Source organism: Anolis sagrei, chromosome 4 (genome assembly GCF_037176765.1).
Source record: "Anolis sagrei isolate rAnoSag1 chromosome 4, rAnoSag1.mat, whole genome shotgun sequence".
Classification (NCBI taxonomy): Eukaryota; Metazoa; Chordata; class Lepidosauria; order Squamata; family Dactyloidae; genus Anolis; species Anolis sagrei.
Window position 1 is genome coordinate 166,289,860 of NC_090024.1, and position 12,714 is coordinate 166,302,573.

The 12,714-nt window shown below is 40.9% G+C and overlaps 1 protein-coding gene across 2 annotated transcripts in view; it reads right to left on the reverse strand.

Annotated features, from left to right (window-relative positions):
* CACHD1 (cache domain containing 1) overlaps positions 1 to 11,742 on the reverse strand; it is a 146,998-nt gene extending 135,256 nt beyond the window's left edge. Inside the window, exon 1 of one of the 2 annotated variants that reach the window (XM_060773667.2) lies at positions 11,177 to 11,742. In XM_060773667.2, the coding sequence (XP_060629650.2) occupies positions 11,177 to 11,401 (225 nt within the window). In that variant the 5' untranslated portion in view covers positions 11,402 to 11,742. The remainder of the gene's footprint in view (positions 1 to 11,176) is intronic. The other variant, XM_060773668.2, reaches the window with a different exon arrangement.
* Between the last annotated feature and the right edge of the window lie 972 nt (positions 11,743 to 12,714).

Here is a 12,714-nt window from a genome sequence, read left to right on the forward strand (position 1 = left end):
CCGAAAGGTTGGCGGTTCAAATCTGGGAAGCAGGCTGAGCTGCCACTGTTCGCCCAACTTCTGCCAACCTAGCAGTTCAAAAACATGCACATTTGTGTAGATCAATAGATACCGCTCTGGTCCCTCCCCCAGCGTATATACGCCTCCCCTTAGTCTTATCCACTTTACCCCCATTCTTTATTTTATAATAATACTAGATATGTCAATGATTAACACCCTCTTGATGTACTCCTAGTGCAAAACTTTCAATAAAAATTACATTAAAAAAATAGATACCGCTCTGGCGGGAAGGTAACGGTACTCCATGCTGTCACATGACCTTGGAGGCATCTACGGACAATGCCTGCTCTTCGGCTTAGAAATGGAGATGAGCACCACCGCTCCCCCATAGTTGGACCCGGCCACACTTAAAGTCAAGGGGAAATCTTTACCTTTACTTATGAATTATTTTATCAATTGTTATAAGACCACACTGATATTTATTTGCTCATCTACAATTATAACTTATACTACATATGAAATCAAGCTGTTTTGTAGAACCAGAGTCTCCTTTTATAGAAGTGGTTTAATTCTCAATAGACAAAAGTGATGCCAATAGATAATTTAGCCCAAAATGTTGCCAAAGACACAAGGCAAGCCAAAAGGAAGAGAACATTTTCCCCTCTCATATGTCTTTCAGCTTTAGCAATTTCAAAGTGTGTAAATAATGTAATAAACAGGGACACAGAAATCTTTCAAGACAGAAGTGCCACAAGTATCTGATGTAAGGCACATGCACTATTGTATAAGTACTACTGTGTTTAAATGAGTTGGAAAGTTTTCAGCTTGGCAACCACAGCTGTTCATCATATGCTAAAGTCTCTAGCCAATAAAATCCTTCATCCAATTACTAAGTACTTCAAATGTTGAAGTGATCTGCTGACCCTCGCATGTTTTAAGTTTGCTTTTCTTCATTAAATACAAAATATGAAGCACATGACAGGCCCAGGATACCACTTTGGCATTACTCTCTCAGTTCTGGTCTACATAACACCAGAAACGTATTGTAAGCTGGGAAGAGGCACCTACTTTCCTTACTTAATTATATATCATATTAAGTTACTCAAGAGCAATGAAATACCATTTGGGGACATTCTGGAGCAATGAGCAACGCTCAAGATATTTAACCAGGCCAACATAAGAAGAGCTTTACTGAATCAGACCAATGAACTATTTCAACCACTATCCTATTTCCACAGAAGCCAATCTGTTTCCAATGGGGTGCCTACAGGAAGTTTGTGCAGCATTCTGTTATTTCCCAAAAACTTTTGTCCAGTTTGTTTCTGATCTTGGAGAAAGCAAATGGTCAGTAGGATCAATTGTATTTCAATGTATTACAATGCAGCACATTCCTTAGTTTATCTATTTGTACAGGCTAAGCATCCAAAATATTCCAGATTGGATCAAGATGGGTAGCTGAGTTAGTGACACCTTTGCTTTCTGATGATTCACTTTGTTTCATGTACAAAATTATAAATGTACAAAATTACCTTCAGGCCATATGTATAAGGTGTATATGAAAGAGAAATAGATTGTGCTTTGATTTTTAGATGTATTCTCAAATGTCAGATAAAGGATACTCAATCTATGTTTCCCTTTTTCTGTCCTGGATGGTACACCATTTGTCTTCGTGAGATTAAATTTGATTCTGATTCTATGAGAGAGGGAGAAAAAAATCTCCATGCACAAATGATCTAATTTTTACACACCAAATAATGTGATGTCCTCTAACAATCCCAGGCACTATAATATGTTCCCATAGTTCTTGCTCCAATAATTTTGGTTGCTCTTTTTCTGGACTTCCGATGTTCTTTTTCAGATGAAGCACTAAAATGGCATACAGTCTATGATGTATGGGCACACAACACAGGGACATTATGATCCCAATTTCTGGTTCTAGTTCTAGAACAGGATAGCCTTTTTGTCAAGTCTTCTGCAATTTGCACTAAACAAGTATCTTTCCCTTTTGTGAAGCTCAGGACACACATTCACATATGTGTGAGCACCTACACAGAGAAAATGTGGGAGGTCTGATTGATGAAGAAGCTGCAAATGTCTAATGCTTCCAATGTTTAAAGGGTCATGCAACATGGTAGTTTAGTTATCTATATTAAAACAAAATCAATTACCCCAAAATGAAAACTCTCTTAACACTGAAAGAAAAATCTCCATGTCCCAGAGATAGGAGAGTCAAGATGAATATGGAGCAGACTACTGTGACTTCTGGATGATGAAGAGATATTATAAAATTCTGTCAGGCAGAACTATATTTTATCTCCTCCCTTGGCCCTCTAAAATCCAACATAGGCCTCCACATATTTTGGACTTTAGCTCCCACAATTCCGAACAGCTAGTAAGATGGCTGGGATTTCTGTGAGTTGAAGTCCAAAACACCTGGAGGCCCAAAGGTTGGGAACCACTGAAGAACAATGGTTATGTACTTGCTTATGGAAGTGGAGGAGGAGTGGTGAAGCATCCAGTTCTGTTCCTGGAACCACAGACTTCAGTTTCCACCATCACTATCTACTTTATACTAAACTAGTAAATAGTCACCTAGGAAGTTGTGTCAGGTAATACCTAGGTTTGTGGAGGTTGGAAGATAAATGGCATAGTTCTGCCTCATAAAATATTCAAGGTACAGGAACCCTTTTTTGCATATTCTAATGACAACTTCTACTTTAATAAAACAGGGGGAAAGCTCACAATTTCTGATCCTACACAGATAAATTAAACAAATATTGATTTATATCCCTTTCATAACAATGATTTCTACCTTCCTGCTCAGATAATTCTAACCCGGAATCCATCAGCATATATGTAAAGTTGTTTTCTCCCTGAAATCTACCATTTTACATTTCTTTACACTTTTTTTGTCCCAAAGGACTTTAGGTCCTTTGGGACTTTAGGTCCTTTGGGAACTCTTCACAATCTTTTTTTTTTTTAGTTTTTCCACCTCAAGTAATATTTGTAGGTAAAGGTAAAGGTTGTCCCCTGACATTAAGTCCAGTCATGTCTGACTCTGGGCGTTGTCCGTAGACACTTCCAAGGTCATATGATCAGCATGACTGCATGGAGCACCGTTACCTTCCCACTGGAGTGGTACCTATTGATCTACTCACATTTGCATGTTTTCAAACTGCTAGGTTGGCAGAAGCTGGGGCTGACAGCGGAAGCTCAAGCTTCTCCTCGGATTCGAACCTGCGACCTTTCGATTAACAAGCTCAGCAGCTCAGCAGTTTAACCCACTATGCCACTGGGTGCTCCGATTTTCTATATTTGTAGCTATATGAAAATACATCCACCTCCTTTCCCCATCAGATCATAAGTGAACAAGTTGAAAAGTACAGGTACCAAGAAAGATATTTGCATGACAGTCTTAGCAGCTCTTTACTGTGAGAGTTGTCCATTTAACCCTACTCTCTGCTCTTTTATTCAGATTCCAATCCATAAAAGGACCCACATTCTTACCTTATCTCTTGGGTTTGCTAAATTTACACTGGTGCCATATCACAAGATCTGAAGCTAAACAGAAGCAACAGATCTGAAACACCACCAAGACAAATACTGTACACAACGTCTATCACTTTCTCTAATGAAATTATCTGGTCACACATCTTTGCACTAATGAAAATCAGAAATGCAATACTCTTGCCAGTTTCTTCTGATAACTCCAAATCAGGACATGACTAAAGAGCCTGTTATAGATATTAATCTCTCTTCTTGGGGGAAAAACCAGACATGCTTCTGTTCAGTCTGTCATTCTTTGCAGAACCCACATTTATTACCACAAGTCTTTTTCACCAGAGCACTATAGTACCACCAGAGCAGCATAGCTGTACTAATCAAGGTTATTTACACAGAAATTATATTATGAAGTAAGATCCATACTCATTTATGTTTTTTATTTTACACATGTTAAACTTATGGGGAAAAACACGTCTCCACACAGTAGACAACACAAAAACAGACAGTAGTTTTTGGCCACTGCATTTTGCATGTAAATCACTGGCACGTGGCCACTGCATCATCTCTTCACGTTTGCATATCTAGGCAAGGCACACCTGACAGATAAAAGTTTGGATTTGAATGATATTTTATCCATTCCACTCTACTTCTCTACTTTGGATTTCATTATTTTTATAATACCACAGATATGAATATCTGGAAATATCAACAAATACCAATTTCTGAGATTGTAAAATATTTTTGCAAGTTTCAACCTGATATCGTACGGCATGAAAACTTGCATGCTGTTTAAAAATTGGTACAATTCAGAAACACTGGTATGTTCAGAAATTCATGAAAACTTATGGAACAGCCTAATAATTTCACAAGGAACAGAATAAAAGATGACTTTTCACAAAAGTTATACTATTTTTAAGCCACATTCTCCTGAGTAATAGCAATGAAATAAACATGTTATTCCATGTTGCATACTGTTAATTATTGCACTAACACATCTGCTTGGCAAGGATTCTATATCATATCTGTAATAATAATCTGCATCTGCTCAGCAAATAGGTCACCATAATGTTATGAATAGTTCCTATATTAGTTCCAAACACACCTGTGAACTGAATTATCTGAGAGAAAAACTAGATGTCACATGGAAAATGCATAACTTTTAAATCATATAATGAAAACCAATGTATCTTCCCTATGAACCATCACGGAGGTTAAGATCTTCTGCAGAGGCCCTGCTCTCGGTCCTGCATCCGTCACAAGTGCGGTTGGTAGGGACGAGAGACAGGGCCTTCTCAGTGGTGGCTCCTCCGCTCTGGAACTCTCTCCCCAGTGAGATTAGATCAGTGTCTTCCCACCTGGCCTTTAGAAAGAAAACAAAGATGTGGTTGTGGGAGCAAGTCTTTGGCCAGTAAAACAATGAAGTGCAAAAAATAGTTAGGAAATATGTGCAATGACAACCGGAATGGCTAGAGTGTATGTTTTTTGGATCATGTGATTTTAGTATTTATATGAAGATGTTTCAATGCTTTGTTTAAATGTTGTTTATGTCTCATGTTTAATGGTTTTAATGGTTTCAATTTATAGTTATATGTTAGTGTTTAGTTATTATGATTTTCTTTTTACATGTATGTTGGCATTGAATTTTTGCCATTAGTATGTTGTAAACCGCCTTGAGTCCCTCTCCCCGGGGGTGAGAAAGGCGGTATATAAATATAGTAAGTAAATAAACAAATTGTCAGAGATTATTAATATCATCAGAGGAGGAAGAGTGAGGGGCCTCTTGAAGCTTTTTTTTTATTCAAAAGTAAGGGAAACATTTATTTTTCTGTTACTTTCCAACTAGTTGAAAAGCAGGTCACATATTCAATAACAGACAGACAGGCCTAGAAAAGATAGCCCTTCCTATCATTCTTCAAATCAAGTGAGCAACCTCCTGCAGCTAGTTTTCCATTATTATTTTTCAGGAGTCATTCCACACACATCACTCTTATAAAATTTACTGTGATATACATAACTCGCACATATGAATGGGCTATGTAATCCTGTGATACCAACTCCAACATACAATTTTGCAGATTTTTCTCATAAAACACACCTACTTGGGGGTCTTGAGCACAAAATAAATACTGGTAAATGATCATCAAAAGTATATGAATGTGGGAACCAGCCTATTCTGTTCTCCAAACAATTAACCAACAGCAATTGACGACACGATTCCTACAAAGTCAACCTCAATTAATTCAAGGTGACTCAATCCCTGGAAAGTATGTGTAAGAGCTGTAAACTCTGGTAAGCTTCCTCCATTATTCTGTCAAGAAACAAATTCCTAATAATGATAAACATTCACTTCAATTAAACTAGATTGCTACACCCAGGTCTGCAAATAAATTTCAATTTCTTAGACACAATTATCAAAGAGTTTAGAAACATAATATGGCTTGACAAAAGAAGTATCAAACACTACTATATTTTAAAATAATCCTACATATGAGTCATATATCTAATTAGTATTATAGTACAGGGACCTATATTTATAAACCCACCGCACTGTCATAAGAAAATGCATTAAAGAATAACTGATTTTTCAAATAAAATTCTTCCAATTCTATGGCTGCAAAATCAACCAGAATCTTATTCTGGACTTTGTAAATAGTCCAGATTATGAAATTCAGCCTTTTTCATATATTGTATGTAACATTCATGCGATGCAAAAGGAAGCATCATTTAATATGTGTTTATTGTTTTCTTTCATTTTGATCAAAAACATTGCAACAAAAATATTGTAAAAGTAGCCATATAATCAGTATACAAACTGCAAAACAATATACTACTGTTTACAAACCCACATTGTAGTTAATCGTTTTTAATATTGTGTGCCAAAGAAGACAAAAAGAGCATACATTTGCATCTCAGCATTTAGTATCCTCATTCCCTATGTTAACAGAGTTGTATTTCTTTACCACGTAAGGCAGGTATCCTCCCCATTGGAAGATTTGTCATTTAAGAACTATGAATACAACACTTCATATCTTGGATATCAGAACATTAAGCAGAAAGAAACAAACCCATAAGATGAAAGCTATTCTCCAGGAACAGCAGTAAGAGTATTCTGAAAATATTGCTATTCCTAACAAAAATTCACCAACATGTTGCTGGTTTTCCTTCTCACCTTTCCAGATGTTTCCTCCCCTGCTTCATCCTTTCTTTCCTTTTGGAGGGAGGTTTTGGACCCTTCCTTGGTGGGGCAAGGGGAGACCATCTTAAATAATTCCTGTAAATTATCCCATGAGTTGTCAACTTCTCAATGCATTTTTCAAAATCTTCTAAATTCTAATCTCAGTGCACAAAGTCCACAATATTGGTGAGTCCTCAAGAAAGGAAATAAAGCCATCCTATGCCTTTCTAATCAACCACATTGCAGACAACCACTTCCATGCTTTCATCATTTGTTCTATGAACCTGGGAGTGTCAACTCACTCTTCCATTTTCCTACTATCTTGGTTGCTTCACATCCTTTTAATTCAGTCACCTTTCTCTAACACCATGATGTGAACTGCTCCAATTTCAGTTAACATCTACCTTGACTTCTGCAATCAATCCAACTCTTACTGAGTGGTCATAAGCTGCATTTCCTTCTCCTCCTGCCCTTCTGACCATTGTTCCATGCATTTGAAATAACCAGATGGATTTCACATTTAAGCTCCTTGCAATCTGGTCCTCGTTCCTTTCTACATTTCCTATGCCACTACTCACTCTTCTAGACTTTGTCCTTATTATTTCCTTTACGTCTGTCTCAAACGCCAGGCCTTCTTCCATTCTGCCCCACTCAAAGAAAAAGACTCATAAAGAGACTACATAAAGCTCTTCTGCTCTAAACCTTCTTTTTCCTTTTTAATATATCCCAGTTGTATGAGATAAACAACCATACCTTTCTAGACTGAGGAGTATAGAGCAATCGTATGTTACATTATATTCACACCTACAGATCTTCAACAATGACATATTTGACTACTACATGAGAACAACCCATATCTAAATTAACAAATTGTTTCAAAGAGGTAAGGAGATATAAATAGTCATATTCCAAATTGTAGAACCTAAACAATAAAATGTATGTACAAAATCAGAGCACATTTACTGTCACTCATTTCAAGCTGAAAGAAATGTAAGGCAAACAACATCTTTTAAAGCAGCACTTTAAAATTAAAATAACCAACTTGATTGTACTTATGACATCTGGTTTCGCCCTTGCCAACTAATAATAAGATTCTGTCTGTCTAATCTGCATCAGACATTCTTCCTCAAGCTCATCAATCTTGAAAAGTTACAATTCTTCCTGGGAAATATGCTGTCAAACAACTGTGCTTAACACGAAAAATAAAAACATTCAGCTGGTATGCATGCACTGTGCTCTGATTTCTAAAATAATTACTTCATGCATGCATAATAAGGAGAGAAATACTAATAAGGAAAATGAGGGATCCATTTTAATTGTACGGTACATAAAAGAACAGAAAGAATTCCCCAAATTGAATTTCCACAACCACAGAAATTCCTTGGGGCCCTTCCACACAGTCATATAACCCAGAATATTAAGGCAGGAAATCCCACAATATCTGCTTTGAATTGAGTCCACACAGCCATATATCCCAATTCAAAGCAGATACTGTGAGATTTCCTGCCTGAATATTCTGGTTTATATGACTGTGTGGAAGGGGCCTTGGATGGAGGTTTAGAGAGAATATGCCATTAAGTCTTGTGGGATAAACCAAGTGACTTCTAAATGCTCCATGTTCAGAACATCAATAATTTACTACGATCTGCCTAGTTAAGCAAAGTCATTTTAATGCAGGGCTTCTTGCTATCAAGGAGAGGAAGAGACACCCTGACAAAGCCCTAGGAGGGAGTCCAAACAATAATATTTCAAAAGACAGTGGAAGGGAGCGGTTTGAAGAAGATAAAGGGCCATTTGGGCTCAGACCCCTGCTGCTTCCATAGATGTGTCTCCTTTTCAATCTAGGAGGCTTTCAAGCCAGCCTTTGCCACTGACCCTACCTTGCATTCCCAGTGTGTTTGGGATCCAATTTCACTTTTTTTGTTGTTTTGTTAAGAGAGGCTGCCCTTGGCTGCTGTAACACAGCTATTAGCCTCCTTTACAGAAAACACAATAGTCCAACTGTCATTAATATGCAACCACAAAAGACAGCAATAGACTATTATTACAAAATCATCTCATTTTCCTCTGAACTAGAAAAAATTCTCCATTTGCCAGAGAACCCAGTTTGTGGAATGAAGCAATCAACTTACAAAATGCTTTTCTTAAATCTGCCAAAGTGTATTGTCGCTATCCTCTGCATGTTTCCATTGATGAATCCAATTATTTGCCTACTACATCTGCATCAGGGGAGGGTCAATTTTGATGTTTTATACTGTTTTTATCAATGGCATTTAAGTGTTTCCAACACTGTGAACCGCCCTGAATTCCCTTCAGGGTTGAGAAGGGCAATATGCAAATACTGCAAATAAAAAAAAATCCCATCCTGTGCCTTTTGGTTTATGAAAAATGCAAATGTTACAATATCAGATGAGCATTCCCAATCTGAACCAAGCCATGCTAGTCATTCAGCATGAAAGCATTTAGTTAAAGTAATATTTGGTGATAATTGATATAAATAGATATGAAAACATCTTGGTGATTGTGTTGTTGAAGGCTTTCATGGCCAGAATCACTGGGCTGCTGTGAGTTTTCCAAGCTATATGGCCATGTTCCAGAAGCATTTTCTCCTGACGTTTCACCCACATCTATGACAGGCATCCTCAGAGGTTGTGAGGTCTGTTGGAAACCAGGCAAGTGGGGTTTATATATCTGTGGAATGTCCAGGGTGGGAGAAAGAACTCTTGTCTGCTTGAGGCAAGTGTGAATGCTGCAACTGGCCACCTTGATTAGCACTGAATGGTCTTGCAGCTTCAAAACCTTGCTGGTTGCTGTCTGGCCCTGATTGAATTCCACTGTTTTTTTAGTGTTGCTCTTTTATTTACTGTCCTAATTCTAGAGTTTTTTTTAATACTTGTAGCCAGAATAGCGAGGCTATTCGATGCTAATCAAGCTGGCCAATTGCAGCATTCACACACTTGCCTCAAAACAGACTAGAGTTCTTTCTCCCACTGTGGACATTCCAGATATATAAACCTCACTTGCCTAGTTTCTAACAGACCTCACAACCCCTGAGGATGCCGGTCATAGATGTGGGTGAAATTTCAGGAGAGAATGCCACCCTGGACATTCCACAGATATAGAAATCCAACTTGCCTAGTTTCCAACAGACCTCGTTACCTCTGAGGATGCCTGCCATAAGTGTAGGCGAAACATCAGGAGAGAATGCTTTTGGACCATGACCATACAGTTAGCCACCCCAAGTCCCCTTTGGGGAGATGGTGGTGGGGTATAAATAAAGTTGTTTATTATTATTATTATTATTATTATTATTATTTGAAACACAACAAGATGAGTCCACAGCAGACAAGGTCACTCTGCTGGCTGTTGTACAGGATCACATGTTGGGCACTTCCCAAGTGTCTAGAACTGTGTGATGTATCAGTGAATACATCACACAGTAAGGTGGCTTTCTGCAGCTGGCAGATGGTAATTTTGTGTTTAGATGCAGGCCAAGGTCTTTAGGCACTGCACCCAGTGTGCCGATCACCACTGGGACCACCTTGACTGGCTTGTGCCAGAGTCTTTGCAGTTCGATCTTTAAATCCTCATATTGTGTCAGCTTTTCCAGTTGTTGTTGTTATTATTATTGTTATTGTATTATTATTATTATTATTATTATTATTATTATTATTATACACTCTGTAAAATTCGCAGCAACCTAGTGATTCATGCCATGAAAGATTTCCACAACATATTGGTTATTCTTCTTCGCAAGAGGCAATGCTGTGCTCCCTTTCCAAGTTGGGTTCCAAATAAAAGAATGTCTCATCTATTTTAATGCAAGCCTTTGGCGTTCAAACCTCTTCTCCAAGGGAAGAACAAGGTTCCTGGACAATAAAATCTCCCTCCACTTGTTTGCAAAGTTGTCTTGACTTTGCCTCCCATCCGCCATCGAAACTTCAGAGGTCCCCCCCCCCCCCCCGCAGCTTTGAATTGTTCTCCGTCTTTGTGCAGAGCTTTGGCCTGGTGAGTGAGCGGGGCTTCCAGAATGGCCCTCTCCAGCCGAGGCAGGTCTTGAGGGGGGAGGCAAGGATGGCCCCAAACCCCCTTTATTTTTCTTCCAAGCCTGCCCTCCCTTCTCCCCCAGCCTGAAAGTATCTCTGCCCAGGAGGCAAGCGCCTGAAAGGAGGGGATCAGGTTTCAGGAGCATTCATCCAGGCGGAGAGGCGGAGAAGGGATTCAGGAGTCAGGGAAGTGGGGAGAGAGGGAGGGAGGGAGGCAGGCAAGGCGTGAAGGCGACCCTCCTGCTGCCTGGAAACCTCTCTCCTTGGGGAGCGGGGAAGAAAGAGAGACGCGCCGCGTCGAGGAAGGAGGCTCCTCGCCGCCTGGAGAGCCATTTCTCGCTTAGGGGAGGAAGGGGAGGACGGCCTGGAGAGGAAAAGTGGGAGCGGAAGAAGAAGAAAGGAAGGAGGAGAAGGGAAGAAAGGAAAGTCCAAGGGAAGAGAGGAGGCTTACCTGCATGGTGACCACTCCGAGCTCTTCGGCGGCCAGCTTCCTCATCTGCGTGGCCAGCACTTGCGCCTCGTCCAAGATGGAAAACTCGGCGGCGCAGAGCCTCCAAAGCAGCGCCAAGCACAGCAGCCTCGTCCAAGGGGAAGCAATACAGGGGAGGCGGCGGGAAGGGCTCCCCAACCAGCCCGGGGCCTCCCTCTTCTCCTTCTCCGCTGTCCTGCTCGCCATGATGCTGAAGGCGAGCGGAGAGAGAGAGAGCCACCGCCGAGCGCCCAGAGTTTCCCAACTTTCCCAACTTCGGTGCTGGGCTTGAGAGAGAGGGAAGGAGCGGGGAGGGAAGGAGGGCGACGAGGGAAGGCTAAGCCCCGCCGATCCGGAGCCAGACCCCCATTTCGGTTCAGGAAAGCGCCGCCAGGTGAGGAGCGCAAACTGGACTCGGCTCCAACTGGGTTTCTGCTCGGCTTGCAAACAGCGGCGGCGAGAAGCAAACTGCGGTCAGGAGCGCAAAGGGCCGGATCGGAGTCGCCAGGGAGGGAGGGAGGGAAGGAGGGAGGCGCCTGGTGAGGCTGAGCTGCAACAATGTGGCGGAGAAGCCCGCCTCCTTCCTCCTTCCCCTCCCTCCGCCCCTCCTTCCTTCCCCCGCCGCTTCTCCTTTCCCCTCCCGCTCAGACAGGAAACTTTCCAGCAGGAGAAAGCGAGTCCCAAGAGGCAGCAGAGCCTTCCTCTTCTTCCTCCTTCACCTGTTGGGAGCCTCTCTCAGAGTTGGAGAGCCCAAACTTGGTTGCTTTTGGCTTGTTGTACGTTTCTAGGGCTATATGGCCATGTTCTCGAAGCATTCTCTCCTGACGTTTTGCCTGCATCTGTGGCAGGCATCCTCAGAGGTTGTGAGGTCTGTTGGAAACTAGGAAAATGGGGTTCATATACAGTGGGGGGGGGAGTATTTAGTCAGGGCTGTGTGGATGGGGCCATGAACTGGGGGACTGTGAACTGGGCCTCATCTTTAAAAAGTGTGAGGACCCCTGCTCTATAGCAACAGATTCAAAGGGTAGGCAAAATGATCCCACCAAAACATTTGGACCTGGGGGTGCTTAATTATACTAGATCTGGCATGGGCAAACTTGGGCTCGCCAGGTATTTTGGACTGCAACTCCCACCATTCCTAACAGTCTCAAGCCCTTTTCTTTTGTAAAGTCCAAAACACCTGGAGAACCCAAGTTTGCCCTGGCCTGATCTAGCATAATCTAAAGCAGCCAATCCACAGATACAGTGGGGGGGGGGGGGGTATTTAGTCAGATACCAATTGTACATGTTCTCCCATGTCAAAAGATGAGAGAGGCCTGTAATTGACATCATAGGTGGACCCCAACTATGAGAGACAACATGAGAAAACACATCCAGAAAATCACATTAACAAATTTCTTTGCAAATTATGGTGGAAAATAAGTATTTGGTCCATAACAAAAGTTCATCTCAATACTTTGATATATATCCTTTATTGGCAATCACAGGGGTCAAATGTTTTCCGTTAGTCCTCACAAGGT